Source organism: Gadus morhua, chromosome 3, assembly GCF_902167405.1.
Source record: "Gadus morhua chromosome 3, gadMor3.0, whole genome shotgun sequence".
NCBI lineage: Eukaryota > Metazoa > Chordata > Actinopteri > Gadiformes > Gadidae > Gadus > Gadus morhua.
This window is the reverse complement of record NC_044050.1, coordinates 6,036,656-6,056,641: the sequence shown is the minus strand read 5'-3', so window position 1 is coordinate 6,056,641 and position 19,986 is coordinate 6,036,656. Positions and strand designations below refer to the sequence as shown.

Here is a 19,986-nt window from a genome sequence, read left to right as displayed (position 1 = left end):
TTGAATAGTTAACATATATTCTCACATAATTTCATTCGACTACTACTATTCATTGGAACAACTGTAAACTGACCACATAATGAGTGTAAGTGTAGTTAAGACACAAACCCTTGACCTGTATGTACTTTGTACCTTCTCTCTCCCACTACTCTTTCAAAACAAGAAGGGACCGGAAGAGGCTGATGTACAAAAGGAGAAAAAAGGCCAAAGTGGAGTCTAATAAGGGCTCCGAGAAAGAGAGCCGAGAAACAGACCATCAGAGACCTGATGTTGTTAAGATGATGCCCAGACCACAGAACCGTGCGTCGCGTTTCATCCCACTCATTGCCTTGGTCGTAGCCATCTGTGTGGTTCCGCTAACAGCTGACATATCTTCATGTAAGTATCGCACCTTCTAAATCACTGGTATTGTTCCTTCTGCTAACATTAGTAGCGACCAAATCCATCTCTCTGAAATCCTATTCCAGACATGTGAAAGATAGACCCAACTTTGAAAAGTCTCACAGTAATCGCTCAGGAATGTCATGTTTACAACACTAAACAAACAAACCACAAATAGTCTTAAATCATACATTGAAAGATTGGCATGATTGGGCGCAGTAAGTGGAGAATGTTCAGTCTTACGTCTTTGAATGTCCCTCCAAAGGAATAGTTAATCTTCTTCAAAGCCCATTGATCTAGCATGTGACCACGGGTCCCTTGTTTCACATGCCTGGTTATTGACAGTAGCTTTCTGCCTAGCCCCTAGCCTTAACAGCTTATTTTCAGTTGTCTTGTTTTGATGATCTAGCTAATACATGCCTCACCATCTTAGATCGATGAGGTAGGTTCAGCTTCCTATATAAAAAGCAGCCATTCAAAACTTGCACCATTGGTTGCCTCTTTACTACAACAGACAAACTAGCAACTAGCAAACTAGCTGAACTTAAGCCAGACTGTGTCTGTGTCTTTTGAAAACACAGTGGATTCACACTTTGGTGTGGTCTGATGAAGATGGTTGCATGAGATATCTTCAAGTGGAGTTATCCAGCTGTAAACTAACAGATGTCAATTGAACGGATTATCATAGTGTGCTGTTCTTTCCATGTATTCAGCTTCGCTTCCACATCGTAAATCAATGTCGCTGAAAATGGATGAGGCATTCCTCAAGGTCAACAATGAGTTGGAGACCAAATTGGTGGTGTCTTGGATGTCCAACCACTGTTATCAGGTAGGCGTATTCGCATTCAACGCCCTATATAGGACTAAGAACAGATTTGTTTTTGACTGAGATTAATTACACATATATGGACAATCACATATTTGTATTAATGCTGTCAGTGATGATCTTGATGTTGGTGTAATCATTGCTATTGTCGGTCTCTGTCAGTGCTTGTACCAGACCTTGGGGCTGGTTCCTGCAGGTCCGGGCCCTGGCAAGTCCAGCTTTGTAGACTTTATAGTGGGTACGCGGCATGGCATCACCCTGCAGCTGAACAACTCAGATCCCAATGTGGAGCTCTGCAGGTGGGCTCAATACATGTAGATACATGTTCACCAAGGTTTTTGTTATAAAATGCTTATAAGGTTATTTATTTAAATAATTTGCATGACGTTAACAAGAATAACACATATCAATTACTTCATTCAATGTTTGATGTGTATACTATTTGAAGCAATTGTCTTTCAATACATTTCCGATAACATTGGATTTGCTCAAGAGGTTGTTTTTAATGGCTGGGTACCGTGACTGACATCTCTTCCTCAGGGTTCCATTCTCATTTGGGGAGCACGGCAACTACTCCCTCTGGGTGAAGAACCAATCAGTTTCAGCAGTAAACTGCTCCATGGTCACTCACTCAGACCCGGTTAACAGTTACCTGCGTATGTTTTGTCTATTTATTCCTCAAATTCACACTGCATTCTGCTGTCTGATTATGATATATGATGTATTACAATTGATGCGACACTGTATGACATTCATTTTATTTTATTTTACTAACTATAAATTTGGTGACGTCTATGTTCTGAAATCTATAAAATATATACATTTGGAAAGTAGATTTTCTGAAATCTGTTCTTTCCACAGCAATCTTGATAGCATTCATCGTGTTGGCTGGACTAAGCATGCTGTTAGCCATTGGAGGTGCAATAATAAAGTAATTAATTATCCATCTATTACAGTATTTATTTGCATTACATTTGCTGACTGGTGTTTTCATCTGTAAAAGTATTGCAACATGTGACACTTTACATATGTAGCCTATACTAGCCTATGTTAAGTAGACTCTGTGGCCCCTCTCAGTACTGCATTAGTTCCAGTGTGCTTTAGACACTGTGTTGCTGGTTGCATTGGCAAAGGAACTCATTTAATTATTTTTTCCCAGGCTAGATGTGGTCAGGGGTTTGCTTCACAGGCTGAGCAATTCCATGGAAACAGAGAGGCTCATCAACTCGGTGAGTTGTCTGTGCATGTCGTGTGGTCGGTGATTGGTTATCAGTGTACTTGCTTTGATTGGATGGCTGGTAGCCCAAAGGGAAAAGGAATTAAGGATGACAAGGGATTAATGAATGAAAATGCTGCATTATTTTATACCCATGGTTTAAGTAGCACACAAACATGGATTTGATGAAACGGCGGAGGGACATTTCTGTAAACCTGCCATTGTTCACTGGCTAACTTACATATTTCTTCATGCATGACTCGGATGGAAAAAGTGCATGACACGCATGACTAAAGGCTTTAAACGGCTTAATCATGCATTTCCATGTGTAAATGCGGCCCAAGAGCATTGCGTCTCTCATATGAATCTTGTTCGCTCTCCAGGAGCTGGGATCACCAGGCCGGCTGGTGGAGTCGAGCAACGACAACATCCTGCCTGCACCAAGTGTCCTCAGCAGAAGGCTACGATCTCTGGACACATTCAGAGGGTGCCTTTGTCTACCACATGCAAAAAACCACACCAATGATGATTGCCATTATTGTTTAACATCACATGATGATTGTTATGATCTGCTGACAATCCTGTTATTATTAAGGAATGCGCTGGCTGTGTATTACCATCATCTTTCTAGATGTATGTAACTTATGTAATATATAATAATAATAGTGGTATAGTAATAACCTGTAACTTATTTGTAGCTACTCCACCTTACCCTTTTCCCTAAAATTACTTGAACTAGGTAAATATCTATCTATAAAGAATACAACCTTACAGCTCAATAAACCCCAGGATTTGTCCAATATTTTGGTCTTTTTCAAATTATGATTTGCCAGTTTTTCCAAGAACAGCGGGACTATAATGAGAATAGGACGTACTGCAGTAGTTTAAGCGTGGTTTGTGGCTTAGTTTGCATATGCATCTTCACATTCCGAACCAAATGCTGTTTAGCAACGCTGTGTTGTATCTGCTCACCCAGGATGTCCTTGGTCGTCATGGTGTTTGTGAACTACGGCGGAGGGAGATACTGGTTCTTCAGACACGAGAGCTGGAATGGCAAGTTATTGTTGAACTAACTAGCTTCACTCTCAGTACCTCTCCTTTCACTTTGATGCATTGAGTTTATATTTTTTCATTATAGGTCTGACTGTTGCTGATCTGGTGTTTCCATGGTAAGCTTATACATATTTAAGTAATTTTCAGCTTTTCAGAAAGATAATCAAACTGAAAAAATGTGTCCTTCTAAATCTGTTGTCCATTTTTAACTCTGTTTTTAAATGATTTCTACCCTCCTTCGTGGCCCTAGGTTTGTATTTATAATGGGGACATCCGTAGCCTTGTCCATGAACTCCCTGCTTCGTTCAGGCTGGTCTCGCTGTTCTCTGCTGTTGAAATCAGTTTGGAGGAGCCTGCAACTCTTTCTCATAGGTGTCCTAATCATCAACCCCAACTACTGCCTGGGCCCCTGTAAGCAGCACACACACAAGCACACACCGATGAGCCTCATCAGGACACTGCACACTTGTGGTTTCATAGAGTTACTACATGTTTTTGAATTACAGATTTTGTCTTTTTAGCACCATTGACTAATAAACTAGTCTAGTGGCCTTGTTATAGTTGCTATTGTTATTGAACTGCATCTCTTTCTTTCGCTTCATATTGGTTAAGAACAATCATGTTGCTGGAACAAGGATCTGTCAGGGCATTATTGGCAATTGACAGCGAACGCAAACTCTTAACAGCACTAGTACATAGTAAAAAACACTGTGTAGACTATAATGATAGCAAGAATCACTTCCTCTATTCGGTAGAATAACGAAACCGGAAACGAGGCGATTCTCACTCACCTCACTTTTCTGAACTATCTTCCCCCAGAAGTTCTGCTATAACATATGAAGGCTGGATCCGAGACTACTTATAAACTAACTATATATTTTCAGATCCTTCTATAAACAACCACTAATAATGTTCTAAAAATGATATCCGTATGAATATTATTGAATAATATTACAATTAATATTATTATAGTACAATAGTCCAAAGATGATACAGTTAAAAGATAACAGGGCCTAGTATATATTTTAAATTATTTGGTATGGCTCATGATTACATTTTCTCAGTGTATGATCTCAAATCACAAACACTGCCAATGAGCTGTCTGTAGTGGAGGCAATTGCTGTCCCAGAAGGATCATAGAACATGTTTGTGTTTTATCTGGTGCAACAGTGTCTATCTATGGGTGTTTGAATATATTGAGTAGTCACTCCCTATATTATTAACACATGGAAAATGGATCAGTAGAACATGGTACCTTCGTAAGCATGCTTGTAGGTTATTTACTGATTAATTTATTAAAAATCCCAGCCCATACAAAGTATGCCTAAATAACCTCTTTCCCCCCCTTTGCGCTTATTTCCCCCTCCCCTGCAGTGTCCTGGGACGGCCTGCGGATACCAGGGGTGCTGCAGCGGCTGGCCGTCGCCTACCTCCTGGTAGCCATGCTGGATTTACTGGTGGCCAGAGTTCACACCGACAATCTCCTAGTGGTCAGTCATAACCTGCGAATACCCTGTGTTTTTACTATGATTAGAACTGCACCAATAAGGGTTTCACACTTGTTTTGCCAGTATTCCCAGAATTACTTTTGTACACATTATTCCCCACGTTATTCTCAGTCTCGGGTATTATTTTTGTTGACTTCATATAAGCCTCTCTTGGGTCATGTGTTCTTGTTACCTCTCCCAGGATGTTTGGTGGTATCCTGTTCGTGATATCTTGCTCTACTGGCCAGCCTGGATTTGCGTGCTCTGCTTGGAAGCAGTTTGGCTGTGCATCACCTTCCTTCTTCCTGTCCCTGGCTGCCCCACGTGAGTGGCCACTACTCGTGTGTGTGTGTGTGTGTGTGTGTGTGTGTGTGTGTGTGTGTGTGTGTGTGTGTGTGTGTGTGTGTGTGTGTGTGTGTGTGTGTGTGTGTGTGTGTGTGTGTGTGTGTGTGTGTTTTATTCACTATATATGTATGTCAATAGGATGATTTTATAACATACATCAGTGTTTTGAGTAAGAATACATGCATCCCTCAGTAGCTGTCATCAAGTCCTTAAGTTTGCCTAAGTCTGTCTGTGTGTTTGCCTGCCTGTCTGTCTGTGTGCAGGGGGTATTTGGGTCCCGGTGGAATTGGGGACATGGGTCTGTACTCTAACTGCACTGGTGGGGCGGCTGGATACGTAGACCGTTGGCTGCTGGGGAACAACCACATCTACCAGAACCCCTCCTCACGGGTCAGGAACTGGCAGTCATAATGCACATATTACACAAGACAGCATCACACACACTCTTTTGGTCATTAAGGCTTGAAGGCTCCGTCTGGCATTAGTGAATCGTTCTGTCACTTCTCAAGACTCCACTCTTAATAAGTGGTATCTTATGTATGAAAGAGAGTCAGATTAGGTCTTCATTTTCTACCCCAAATGTTAAGTAATTATTTATTTTGTATTTTTCATGATGTTGCACAGTAATAATACTAATAATAATGATAATAATACATTTTATTTGTAGAGCACTTTACATTCAAAAATCTCAAAGTGCTACAGAGTTAAAAGAAAGAAAAAGTGGTTGTTGAAACATATAATATACAGTTGAAGAGAAATAAGCAAAAGGCTTTTTTTAAAAAGATAAGTCTTAAGGTTTTGTTTAAAACAGCTGTAGTCCTTGGGGCCTTCAGGTGGTCAGGGAGGGCGTTCCATAGTATTTGGGCAACAGCGGATAGAAACTGAAAGCTAACATTATATCGCAGGCTTGATGGCGATATCAACCCTACCATATCATTTTCATAACTGTAATAGCTACTTGGCAAAGCAAGTGACCACAGACCAGGTGTAAATTAGCTGCTAATTGATTAGCCCATTACAGAGGATTTCAGGTTGGAAGAGAATATGCGGTTCATAAGGTTTCCATTTAGATTTTCAATTCCTTCTGAGGATTGTCATCTTATCAACCTCATCAGCTTTGCAGAGCAGTTCCATTTGGTCCTTTATAATGACGATTATTTACTTGATTTATGTTGTTATATAAATGCATAATTCTGAATTAGTGCCATAATGATGGCTTCTCTCATCTCATTCAAGGTGATATACCTGACCCACACGGCGTACGACCCTGAAGGTATTCTTGGTAGCATCAACACTGTCCTCATGGCCTTCTTTGGATTACAGGTGTGTAGTGTTAACCATATGTTATGATGATCTATTCTTGAGTACAAACTCATTATGTGTTTTTAATTTTGTGTGTTTTCGGGCGGGATGGGGTTTACCAGGCAGGAAAAATCCTCTTGCACTATAAAGACCTGCACAGCAAGATAATAACCCGTTTCCTCATATGGGCTGTCATATTGGTAAGATTGTGATTATGATGTTCCTTCATTTGTTTAGATAAAGGATCATTGAGTAATATCCTCTAGTATTGTTTCTTTTGACTGACAAGGTGGATAAGCATTACTACGAGTTTCACAAAGTACCTTCTCTGATAGTAAGCGTAGGCTAATCCGGGAGTCAAATGTGTATGCTAATGTCACTATACTGGCCGCACACGTCTCTTGACTTTGTTAAAGATTCTGCTGGTCTCACACAGGGCATATTATCAGCAGTCCTCACCAAGTGTTCCAGAAACCAAGGATTCATTCCTGTCAACAAGAACCTCTGGTAAGGGCACCTTGTTTGTTCACTGGTTGTTTCAGTGGCACGGAGTCTGAGTTTGGCGGAATGAAATTTAACCAGCTCTTACCATAATTTAGACTAAATTTGTCTGCAATTTAATTAGTGAGGTGACGTTTTGATCACCATGGATGATTGTGGTTTAATATAAACCACAATCATCCGTGTGTTATGTACATAACACACTGTCATGTACACCGTCATGTACACTGTCAACACTGTCTGCATGTTAAATGTTGAGCGAAAGTAAGACTCCATTTATGAAATGTGTTATTGCCTCGTCGTCTCCAAGAACGTCTTCTACAACTTTAGGTTTTTGTTTGTTCTTGACATAAAATATGTAGAGCGGGCCTCTCTAGATGCACATTTTTACGATGTGTGTCCGTGTATCCGTCCGTCCTTGGTAATGCAGGTCCCTTTCCTATGTCACTACACTGGCCTGCATGGCCTTTGTGGTGTTGCTGCTTGTCTACTACGTCGTGGATGTGAAGAGTTGGTGGAGCGGAGCACCCTTCCACTACCCCGGTGAGCTACAGCCTCTACCTCCTAGTTTCTGTTGACGTTGTCCATCGTAGGGGAAGAAGCATGGATGATGCTGGTTCATCATGTGATGTTGTCCAAGAGAACCTGTCTCACTATAAAAACTAGATATTTAGTGTCATATTTAGTGTTTATCTATTACCACAGTGGTTGGTTTGATGTCACGGTACCCTGGAGATGATTGTAAAAGCTGCTTATATTATTGTTCATGAATATACTGCCTGAGAATGGGCTTAAGTCTCAAGTATGTGTGTACGACCAACATATTCAACAAATACTTTATTGTTTATTCATTCAAGTCAAAGTCATTATTCATTCCAAAAAGTATAAGGTACGTTGGTCAATTTGAGCTAATGGAGCCAAATTACAGCTTTGATTTAAATTGGGTCACAGTTTACAAAACTCATTTTTCTTTATCTATTCTTGTTAATGACATGATAATATTCTGTGAAAGCCTTAGGGCCAGATCACATTGAATAAATCGTATACGACTCTTGTTTTGAGACTGGTTTCAGGTATTTCGGTACTTGTTGAGTCTCGTCATTTCTCTCACCTGACATATCACTCCTGTGTCTGCGCTCCCTTCCAGGTATGAACTCCATCCTGGTCTACGTGGGCCACGAAGTGTTCGAGCAGTACTTCCCCTTCCGCTGGCGCATGGCCGACAGCCAGTCTCACGCCGAGCACTTAGCCCAGAACCTGGTGGCTACCTCCTGTTGGGTCTTCATCTCCTACCTCCTGTACAAGAAAAGAGTCTTCTGGAAGATTTAAAGATTTAAAGCCAAAAAAAAGTGCTGAGCAGACAGGTCAAGGACAACCGATAGGATTCCCACATGTTGGATTTCTGTGAGATTTACTGACTTGCAATTGAAAAATCAAAGGACTTCTTCCTTAAAAATCAAAAGATGGAATTTATTTTTATAAATTTCGCTGTATGTATATAAAATCTATATATGTTATGTTTACTTTAGAAAAGAGCTAGACCAAGACTAAATTAAGATATTTTTCAATGACACTGGCCTATGTTGTGTGTGATCATCAAGGAGTGACAGACAAGTCCCTGTTGGACAGCAGAGGCAGCGCTACAACATTTCATGGTGGTCAAATTGTCATTTCTGTTAGATATTTTAGTCTAAAATTGTGTTTTCTCATTCCATTCATTGTAATTTTTTTGCCAAGTGAGCGTTACCTTTTGTTTTATTACTATTTTTTTATTTGGTATTTAGGCATCATATTTTTCATACTTTTTACCACTGCACAATTAGAAATACGGGAACTTTTCACTATTTTGCCATAGCCTATTATACTTCCAAATACAACATTTTAGTTTGTAAAAGTGTGCCAATGGATTGACATGCTATCATTAATGCACACACTTTACACATTCAATTGATTCTATAATGAATAATTAAATGATTAAGCTCATTCTGTGCTGGCTACATGAAGATGCAAGTGGATGAGGTGTCATATCCCCCTCCACACACACTACGTAGTGCTCTGAGTGACTTGCAAAAAAGTGCTACATAAATGCAATACATTATTATAATTATTCATAAATAAACATGTTTATACCATTAAGAAATACATAAAATGTGCCTTTTAGGACAACTACTTTTATCATGTACTTTGAGTCTGAATGTTTATTTATTTATTTACTATCACCTTATGAGATGTAGAGCCAAGGAATATTTCCCATGAATAAGTGGGTCACTTCTCAATGATCTGTTTTCTTATCTCTTGTCAAGCGCAATAGACATTCTCCATTATATTGGCCTCAGTTCATACTAATCCTTATCCCCAAGTTGCGCTTTCTAGCTCTCTGCTGTAGGGGATGTGTGGTTGGTTTATTGCTCAATAAGGCGTGGGAATCGAATTACAGTATGCTACCTTGTGAAAGCAGCTCAGGCAGGTTATAAGGGTATCACCGAATCTCGCGATAGCTTTGGCCATTTTTCATTATTGTCTATTATGAGAGTTTTTTTGTTCTCGCGCGACATTCGAACTTTCCCACGCCTGTTGTTGTGGCGTCTACCCTCTGCCCGTCGCCCCCTCCCTCCCTTCTCACCCCGTCACACCTCCCGCTTCTCCCTTTTTCTCTCCCAGTCTGGTTCTTCTGTTGTCCGACTCGCCTCGCTAAGGGGCTGGGGGAGGGATCTCGCGATTGTTGGACTTTTTTTTAGAGAGAGTTATTGGAAGATGGCGCCCGTTGTGACGGGGTAAGTGTTGAATTTCAGAACAAAACGAATTTAAAATTGTTAAAAAGTTGCACTTCTTGGTTTCGCCAAACGACTGCTCTTTGGTGGAGTTGTTGCAGAATGCCGTTTATAGTGGATCTCTTCCCCCGTGTTGTCTAAACTGGACTCTAACTACATGCTACTTTGTCTGTGGCTCAGTGTCGGGCCACTTCTCTAAAACTCGCCACCCTAAGTAGTACAATCACTACCTTATATTCCAACGGAGAAACAACAGTGGAATGGTTCATTTGAATTAACGCCAAACCCTGTGGGCACATTGTCTATGCTCCGCTTCGTTTTGAGTTACTTAGTTTGCATCCAGCGAAGACAATCGTGTCGGGAAAGTGTCGCTAAACATCAACTTAAATCAAACCAGTGGCAGCGCTACGCTGGGTTTTCCATTTCCAGTGTCACTGACTGTCTCCTCCGCTATGCAGTCACGTAACATCAAGACTGCAGCTCCACCGAGGCTTTCACACGAGTTTAATCTGTGCCACGAGAAGATTGACTCCACGATGTTAAACAAGTTCATATTTTGTTTTGCAGGAAGTTTGGTGAGCGACCTCAACCTCAGCGTTTGACAAGGTAAACCACGAACCAGAACTGTACTGCAGACGATGCTGGAGAAGGCTTTGAGAAAACATGTTCAATGTGGTTTCCGATGCTTATACGGAGTATACGCTGTTTACTGCGTTTAACATGTCAACCTATTTTCTCTCCAGGGAGGCTATGAGGAACTACTTAAAAGACAAAGACGATCAAACGGTCCTCATTCTACACGCTAAGGTTGCACAGAAGTCCTACGGGAATGAAAAAAGGTTGGTGTACTACAGACTGTATGGTATTACAGTCATTTCATTTGGGTTTTGGCCAAAAGCCCAAAGCGCTGTGATCGTCTAGCACACTTGCTAATAAGCATAATAATAGTGTTGTTGCCGTTGTGTTTACCTTTCCAATCGCTCCCTCGTCATAGGTTTTTTTGCCCTCCGCCATGTGTGTATCTGATGGGGAGTGGCTGGCAGAAGAAGCTGGAGAGTATGGAGAGGGAAGGGTGCACGGAACAAGAGGCCCAGCCCTGCGCCTTTATTGGAATTGGCAACAGCGAACAGGAGATGCAACAACTCAATCTTGAGGGCAAGGTTGGCATAAAACACCCCACACTTAATTTCCTCTTAATATTGGCTTTCTTTGCCTCTGGTAACTTATGAGGAATACGCATTTTGTTGTAAGAACTTCTGGAGGGCTGTACATTGGATAAAGGAGTTTAAATTATAACATCTTCCTGTGAAAAGTTGATTATCTATATCGAGTGGGTATTTAATATACATAATTTGCAATCCTTCTCCTGTCACAACGATTCAGATCTCAAGAGAGCAACTCATGTTTCTTGCACCTCCCTTCACTTCCTTGTAGCACTTCTGCACCGCTAAGACGCTGTACATCAGCGACTCGGACAAGCGCAAACACTTCATGCTGTCGGTGCAGATGTTCTACGGCAACAGCGCCGACATCGGAGTCTTCCTCAGCAAGCGCATCAAGGTGATCTCCAAGCCCTCCAAGAAGAAGCAGTCTCTTAAGAACGCTGACTGTAAGTGGAGAACAACATGTGCGTGTCCACACACACTCTCACACACACGCACACACACACTCTCACCCACACACACACACACAGACAGTCTCCTGTGTGTTTTGATGGGGTCTCTTCGTCCTTAGTGTGTTGTTCATGGTCTCTCCAGTGTGTTGATGACGGTCCCTCTGTCCTAAGTGTGCTGTGTGTGTTTTGGTGGCCTCTGGCTTTAATGTGTAGCACGGTTTGCTGACAGTCTCTCAAGAGTGTGTTGTTGCAGTCACTCCAGTGTGTGCAGGTGACGGTCGCTCCAGTGTGTGTGTGTGTAGGTGACGGTCTCTCCAGTGTATTCTGTGTTTCTGAGGTCTCCAGTGTGTAGTTTGTGATGTTGACGGTCTCTCCAGTGTGTGGGGGTGACTGTTTCTGCAGTGTATTCTGTGTATCTGAGGTCTCCATTGTGTAGTGTGTGTTGGCAACTGACTTTCCGGTGATTATAAGGGATGGTCTCTCTGTGTCCCCAGTGTTTGGTGTGTCTCGGTGATGGTCTCTCTGTCTCTAGTGTGTAGTGTGTGATGAGGGATGTTCCAGTGTGTGTTGGTGACTGTCTCTCCAGTGTGTGTGTGTTGGTTAATGTTTCTCCTGTGGGTGTGTGTGTTGATGAAGTCTCCAGTGTGTGGGGAGGACTGTCTCTCAGTGTCCAATGTGGATATTGCGTGTGTTGGGGATCCTTCAGTGTGTGAGAGAGAGATATGATTATATACAACTTTATTGTCCGGTCACACAAGACAGTGTCTTGCATTATACACTCCTACAATCATCAACAACATCAAAGTATATCTGAAGAACCACAACATCTGATAAATCCATCTGTTGTCATCCACGCATATACACATACACATGTCATTTTATCGCAGTCTGTGTGTGTTGGTGGATGCATAGTCCATGTGAATGTGTGATCACAGTGTGTTTGATGGCCTCTTGAGTGACTGATGTGTCTATGTGTATAGCTTGTAGATGTCCGTCCGTCTCCAGTGTGCAAAGCATCGGTGTGTGTGTTGATGTCTGTCCCTCCAGTGTATAAAGCGTGTGTGTGTGTGTGTGTGTGTGTGTGTGTGTGTGTGTGTGTGTGTGTGTGTGTGTGTGTGTGTGTGTGTGTGTGTGTGTGTGTGTGTGTGTGTGTGTGTGTGTGTGTGTGTGTGTGTGTGTGTGTGTGTTGATCCCTCTGTCTCCCCAGTGTGTATAGCGTCAGGGACCAAGGTGGCATTGTTCAACCGCCTGCGCTCCCAGACGGTCAGCACCAGGTACCTGCACGTGGAGGGGGGAAACTTCCACGCCAGCTCCCAGCAATGGGGGGCCTTCTACATCCACCTCTGTACGTCGCTCCTGTGGGCACCGCTTATTCACCTAGTCTACGCTCTTCTGCATCCCTCCTCATTGTTAATGTGTTGATCTTTTGAAATGCTGCTTCAGATGGTTATTGTGTCAATTTAGTAGTAACTTTATAAAAAGTCCTGGTGTGGTATAGATGACCCAATGCGTCAACATGAATCTGGGCTTGGAGGGACTTAAAACACACTTCTGTGTTAGAATCAAGTTCATGGGTGCAGGATAGTTTTCTTGTTTTTGACTGAAGGGTTCCGGTTCTGGGTTGGATCCTAACTGTCCGCAGCCCATAGGCCCTATCTGCTCCTTGTTGACATGCATCTGTATTCACTGTCGGCTCGATCAAAGCCAAATAACTGAATGGTAAACAAAAGCATGAATTTCTATCTGCTTTTGTGCAGTGGATGATGAGGAGTCTGAAGGAGAGGAGTTTGCGGTCCGGGACGGCTACATCCACTATGGTCAGACGGTCAAACTGGTGTGCTCTGTGACTGGCATGGCGCTGCCTAGACTGGTATGTTGCTATGCGTGTGTGGGTGTGTGTTTGTGTGTGTTGATGTCGGGTGGGCAGGGGCATGCGGGGTATACTGTGTGTACAAACGTGTCTTACAAACAGTTGATAGTTTTTAAAGCATCAGCGACACGCAAATGCTGTAGATCCTGTCCCGAGGGGAACATTCACGGTTTGTGTGCTCTTGGGTATCTGCATTCTAACCAAGTGTCTGATTCCCCACGGACCTCCCCCGCAATCAGGTCATCCGTAAAGTGGACAAACAAACGGCCCTAATGGACGCCGACGACCCCGTGTCCCAGCTCCACAAGTGTGCCTTCTACCTGAAAGACACGGACAGGATGTACCTCTGCCTGTCCCAGGAACGGATCATCCAGTTCCAGGTACCTGCGTGCACACACAACCAAAAGGCCTCCAGGCAGGCAGTCTTTCTCCAAAGCCTTTTAATTGAATTGCGTTTCTGGCATGGTGGTCGGTAGAGCTGCTCCGTGCATCAAACGTTTTGCTCGACGTTGAGTGTGTAGTCTAAATAACGTGAGAATACAATGCAAATGTATTCCCGATGGCGTTATTGATTCTTTATTGTAATTCTTATTGCAATGTTGTCCTTTGGAGGTGTAGCTGGTAATCTTGGCTAGTGGGCAGGGTTTGTTTTGGCACTGCCTCATGTTCCCCTTTTTTATTTTTCCTTTAACTACATCCAAATTATCCGAAAGTGTTAGGCTCTGTTAAGGCTGAAATGTGACTTGTTGAATATATTTACTGTATTGATTCTTCCAACAAAGCTTTTTAAATTACTTAAATTGTACCTTTTTGTGAGGTAAAAACGCAAAATAAAAAAACGAATGTCACTGAGGCACATTTGTGCAATGCACTATTTAACCTTTCCATTGCATCTATTTAGTTATTAAATCATCAGAACTAGAATATTTCCAAAATTAATTCATTTAGGGAATTGTTCTCTATGTATTGATCGTTTTATTCTTGTCCACTTATGAAGAAGGGTATTCGTGATGGTAACATTTTACTAAATAACCCTGTAAGAATCCTTATCATGAATGAGTTGCCTCTCATCCATCATACAATCCATTGTCGTGTCTGTTTCACAGAAGCAACATTATTCTTCTCAGATTTTGTCTTACACCTCCCCCAAATGTGTCCCACTTATAAAACCTCTGCAATGTTCCAATATGCTTTATAGGAACTACATTGTCCACATTTGTCTAGTTTATATTTAACCTCTGTTTGCAGGCTACGCCATGTCCCAAAGAGTCCAACAAAGAGATGATCAACGACGGGGCGTCCTGGACGATCATCAGCACAGACAAGGCCGAGTACACCTTCTATGAGGGCATGGGCCCCGTGCCCAAGCCCGTCACCCCCGTCCCCGTGGTGGACAGCCTGCAGGTACAACCATGGCCGCCATACCTGTACTACCAACCTGTCTCTTTGAGTACTTCTTCTTTTCTTTACGTGCGTTTCCAAACCCTCTTGTTCTGAGCTGGGACCTAAATTCGCCAACCGTAGATTCAAGAGGCAAAAGGTGTTTTCTTGGATAGGAAAACCAGACTCCATAAGTCCTTCTTACCTTTTCTATAGCACTGTCATTGGGCTTCCGACTAACTGTGCTATTCCCCGGATCGGTGATAGCGAGAATCGTATTATCATTATTACAACAACGTTCATATTTATTTGGTTTCAATAACAGCTCATGCAGAAGCAACCCACATTCACGCAGCAGTTATTAAAGGAAGTATGACACAGCTACATTTAAATAAGCGTGAACATAAATAAAACAATTTCATAAGTACAACTGACTTGTCATCGTAAACTCACGTTATGCTCATTGGTTGCATGCTGCTTTTGCATTAAGTTTCCCTCCTCAACTAAATTGCAGAGGGAAACGTTTCAAATTACAACGTGCCGCAAAATTGGGTCCAAGCAAGCCTGCGTTATTTTGGAGGATGTGTAATACTGATGAGTGTTATAGCGTTGGTAAAGTGTAAGTATTGCGTTGGGATTCGGACTGATCCCAGCCCAACTCTCGATAAATGCAGAACGTTTGCAAGACATAGGATGTAATTTAAAAGGGGCCTCAAATGGCCTTCTTTACGTTCAAAGCATGCGGTTGGCTTGCATTGGGAGCTATTGCCTTGTTTCCTGGTCACGTCAATCAAACATTCTGGCCTCATCTCTCAAGTCTGATTGTAGCGAGTGGGAGTGCCTTGTGAGTGAAAGTAAAAACCTTAGATGGTATAGGTTCAGTGGTATAGGTTCAGTGGTATGGATTCACTTTAGATAGTGAAAGGGACTTGTTCCAACCTGGTGTTTGGTTTATCTTTAACACACCTTTCCCTGCAACCCTGGTCTAGTTGAACGGAGGCGGCGATGTGGCCATGCTGGAGCTAACGGGACAGAACTTCACCCCTGACCTCCGAGTGTGGTTTGGAGATGTGGAGGCAGACACCATGTACAGGTGTGTGTGTGTGTGTGTGTGTGTACACAAAAGATTGAGAGAGATGGTCTTTTTTTTATAATTTGCAATGTTGCTTGCATGTTGAAATAATTGTCATACGCTCTATAAAGTGTTGCAATTGAGCAAGTGATCAGTCAATCAGAAAGCGGCACTGTCAATCCTGTCAAAGAATTGTAGATCTTAGTGTAGTTGTTGAACCAGTGAATGCACTTTAGCACTGTGTGTACCAAAATGCAATAAAAAAACATAGGAAAGGCAATATATGCATTAAATGTGCTCTAGCAGGGATCTATGTTAATTACACCGATGCTACGCGGGTAACTAAAGCCGCACTCTCCGGTATGAGTGTGTCTAATGGTGTATGTGCTGCCAAGGAGACGCTCGGGCAGCAGCACCACTCTATTGAGCGTTGTTTGGTCCAGACTTTCTAATTACAAAATATCCTTTCCTTAACAATAGCCTGACTAAAATGTAATCAAACCATAGACGTCTCACGTTTTGAAATGTTTTTAATTGATTAAGATGGCTGCTTTAGAAGTGTATCCCGCTGCAGAAAGGTAAAAAGCATGTTTGGTACTGCGTGGGCAGGTACCATTGCGTGGGCAGGGCAAGGTAATTCCAGCATCAAACGAATTGGCGCCAAAGTAAACTATGATTTAAAATAGTCTGTTTAAAAGCATTCATTTTAAAGAAACAGAAGAGCAAACCGACCATACCACCCAGCCAACCCCCCCCCCCCCCCCGTGCCCCCCCCAGGTGCGGCGAGAGCGTGCTGTGCGTGGTGCCCGACATCTCGGCCTTCCGCGAGGGTTGGCGCTGGGTGCGGCAGCCCGTGCAGGTGCCCGTCACGCTGGTGCGCAACGACGGCATCATCTACGCAACGGCCCTCACCTTCACCTACACGCCGGAGCCGGGCCCCCGGCCCCACTGCAGCGCGGCGGGGGCCATCCTGCGCACCCACAGCACCTCCTCCTCCTCGCCGCTCTCCTCCTCCTCCCCCTCCTCCTCCTCCTCGCTGGGGGGCGTGGGCGAGGCCCAGGGGGCGTACCCCACCAGCGACTCTGCCGCCAGCATGGCGTCGGCCATGTCCGTGCTGTCATAGTAGCGGCGTGTGTGTGTGTGTGTGTGTGTGTGTGTGTGTGGCGTGTGTGTGTGTGTGTGTGTGTGTGTGTGTGTGTGTCTGTGGCGTGTGTGTGTGTGTGTGTGTGTGTGTGTGTGTGTGTGTCTGTGGCGTGTGTGTGTGTGTGTGTGTGTGTGTGTGTGTGTGGCGTGTGTGTGTGTGTGTGTGTGTGGCGAGTGCGTGTTTCCCAAAGGAGGCGCATGGACCCCGGGCAGAACAGCACGCCAAGCCACAAACTGAATCAAGAGAGCAACTGTCCTCCGTGGAAATGGACAATGGTTTTTCCTCTTTTAAAAGACACAGACTTTGGGTGGGGTGGAGAGGTGGGGTGTAATATCTTTTATTTTTTTACTCCCCACTCACTCCTCTTTAGCCCCCTCTTGTGGACAGTTGTGGAGTGAGAACGAGTCCCAGTCTGAGGATTGTACGGTATAAATCAACAGCGGGGATGCACACGACTCCCCCCTGCCACCGACACAGACAGTCACTGAAGCCTTTCATGTCAAAGAACTCTTGTTTGTTTTTGTAGCTGTGGTTTTGTAGGAGGTCTTCCCCATGCTTACTTTATACTAGTGTCAAGTGTGTCTTTGGTTTTTGTACTGAAGAGCTTGGCGCCGGTGTGCACGGGAGCGGCTGTGGGGCTGGGGGAACTCATTGGGAGGGTTTTTCTTATGGTAACATAGTTTTTACGGACCAAGGAATATTATATTATTTTATTCGTATTATATTTTATAAGCTTTAGTTGAGGTACATTTTCACTTTTTTTTTTTTTTTTTTGTATGATATCGCATTAAGTTCACATTTGTTACCAAAACGAATAGGTCTTTGGACGGCTAACTTGAGTGAGATGGCGAGGGCCGGGTGGCGAAGGGGGACCCCCCCCGGTTTGCTACTCATGTTCATTGGAGCTGGAAACTCAATCCTAGTAGCCATTTCAATAACCTTCCAATAATGTAAACAAAGTACTAGTACAAAATACTCAATGCCTAGTCTTTAGGAAGAAACGGTAGAGCGCTCCCCGACATTCTGCTTCCTTAGATCTTCCACAACGCTCGCCTTTTCTGATCTGTGTGTGTGTGTGTGTGTGTGTGTGTGTGTGTGTGTGTGTGTGTGTGTGTGTGTGTGTGTGTGTGTGTGTGTGTGTGTGTGTGTGTGTGTGTGTGTGTGTGTGTGTGTGTGTGTGTGTGTGTGACGTTAAATTCGAATGCACGAGTAGTGTGCTGCTCCCACATGAGGCCTTTGATTTCCAACTAGTCCAATTTTTTTTTTTCTGAATGCTCCAACTTAAAGTTGACTTAGTTCCTTTGTAACTAGTAGCCCTGTGACCCCCTCCCCCACAGAACACCCCAACAAAAAGCGTTTCAGCCTTAGAGGCTGGTAATGAGAACTAATACATTGTGTAAATAATTTGAGTTTAAACTCAGTGTTTTTATATGATCTAGTGCCCAGCGCTTTGCTGGGGAACTTTAGAAGGGGCCTTGGGTTCCCATTGGGGGGCAAAAGTACTGAACAGCTTTAACACCACTCCTGCCTTGTAGCACAGACTGCTCCTCTTGCCCACCATTGAACTGCTGCTGTTGATGCTCAACACCATGTGGATTTTGAAAACAAGCAATTTCCTACGAAGATAGTGTTTTCTACAATCAAATCGGATCACCTTTCGGTGTTTGGATCTCTCCTGCGGTCCACTACAACAATCTTCTGTGTTCCCCAGATGTTATGTTGCTTTTCATAACCTGTGTTCATTGTGCATATCAATTTTGGTTGAGCCAATGAGACCCCCCCCCACCACACACACTTTCCTCCTTCCCGTTGTTGTTTAGATCACATTAAAACCAAACCACTACCTGTATGGTCCAGCCTCTGCCCTCTCTGTGTAGGCCTCCTTGGTTAAGCTAGGGGCTCTGTCTCCTAGCTCTACGGTAAAGGCAGCGGAGCTTCTCTGTCCCCAACACTGTTAGATGGATGGGTGGGTGGTAAGCTCCTAACCTGTGTTTTTTTGGTGCTGTAATACATATTAAAAAGGATAGACACTTGTGGCTACAGGGAACTGTCTGATACGCCATCACTGCTCACTTACGGAATAATCTGCCTGGTTTAGTTTCTGTCTGTCTTTCCTAGTACCGGTCAATCACAAACTGCAGAACTAAACTTTCCCTCTTTAATGCATTGGAAGGAGGCCCTCTCTGGTAGTTTAACCTTGTTTGGTAGGTTAAGTTGTATCGTACAATACACTCATTTTTATAAAGGTTTGAAAGTATTCCAAAAAACAGCCTGAACGCCTCATTGCCCAATTTAAATTCTCCCAACGGCGTCTTGTTTGGGTTGTTTTCCCCGTGCAGCAATAGGGCGGCTATTTATTATAACTTGGACTAATCAAGACAACTAAAAGCAGGCTAGTTTCTGGGCTTGCTCCTTTCATCATCTTCCTCGTGTATGATTCTTTCTCTATCTGCCCCTCCATTTTGTCAATGCCTCTGTCTCTTTGTAAATCCCTCTAAGGAGAATCACTGCCAGTGTTCCTCAGCGAAAGGTCATTAATAAAAAAGAAGTTGAATTTAGTTATTTGTTTTACTTCATTTTGAATTGTTTGGTGTCTTTTTACTTACAAGAACACCAGGGAATATATTCCTATTGAGACTGTCCAGGACTGTCCGATTATATAACTGTACAGGATGTGATTGTGATGACAGTCTGAACTCCTAAATAAATCTAGTGTCATGCTCTTGTGCTAAATGCCTTTAGCTATGTGCTAAAGGCATTTGTGCTGAGTGTTTCAACTTTGTTAAGCACGACAAAGGGCTTATAGAGCATAGCATACATTTCTCTTGAAATAATGTTATGCGTCCTCACATTATAGGAACTCGTGGTTAGTTTCCATTGTGCAAAGTGTGGGGGTTATATCTGCTTGTTAGGATATATTAAGCTTTTTACACACTAGCCTAGCATTGCAATTCCACCGCAAACCTCTAGACCGCCGGGGCATAATACCACTGGGGACAGCATCAGACCACCGAGGGGCATCT

At 43.2% G+C, this 19,986-nt stretch overlaps 2 protein-coding genes across 3 annotated transcripts; both read left to right on the top strand.

The window, feature by feature from the left end:
- Positions 1-86: 86 nt before the first annotated feature.
- hgsnat (heparan-alpha-glucosaminide N-acetyltransferase) lies at positions 87-9,293 on the top strand. The gene is made up of 18 exons (XM_030350651.1): positions 87-378; positions 1,095-1,210; positions 1,370-1,506; positions 1,748-1,863; positions 2,069-2,138; positions 2,367-2,436; positions 2,807-2,910; positions 3,400-3,476; positions 3,562-3,592; positions 3,727-3,887; positions 4,851-4,966; positions 5,166-5,287; positions 5,572-5,698; positions 6,545-6,631; positions 6,733-6,810; positions 7,047-7,117; positions 7,542-7,654; positions 8,259-9,293. Exons 1-18 carry the CDS (start codon positions 120-122, stop codon positions 8,438-8,440), a joined length of 2,037 nt encoding a protein of 678 aa, XP_030206511.1. The 5' UTR covers positions 87-119; the 3' UTR covers positions 8,441-9,293.
- A 392-nt stretch (positions 9,294-9,685) lies between these two features.
- On the top strand, positions 9,686-19,521 carry LOC115539828 (recombining binding protein suppressor of hairless). Of its 2 annotated transcripts, none has more exons than XM_030350652.1 (11): positions 9,686-9,885; positions 10,450-10,488; positions 10,626-10,721; positions 10,877-11,042; positions 11,317-11,509; positions 12,705-12,842; positions 13,255-13,367; positions 13,607-13,747; positions 14,616-14,771; positions 15,737-15,840; positions 16,597-19,521. In XM_030350652.1, the coding sequence occupies exons 1-11, from the start codon at positions 9,866-9,868 to the stop codon at positions 16,940-16,942; spliced, it is 1,512 nt and encodes a 503-aa protein (XP_030206512.1). In that variant the 5' UTR covers positions 9,686-9,865; the 3' UTR covers positions 16,943-19,521. The 2 variants fall into 2 exon arrangements, with proteins under 2 accessions (XP_030206512.1, XP_030206513.1); XM_030350653.1 differs by having other exon boundaries at positions 9,688-9,885; positions 11,317-11,491.
- Positions 19,522-19,986: the final 465 nt, after the last annotated feature.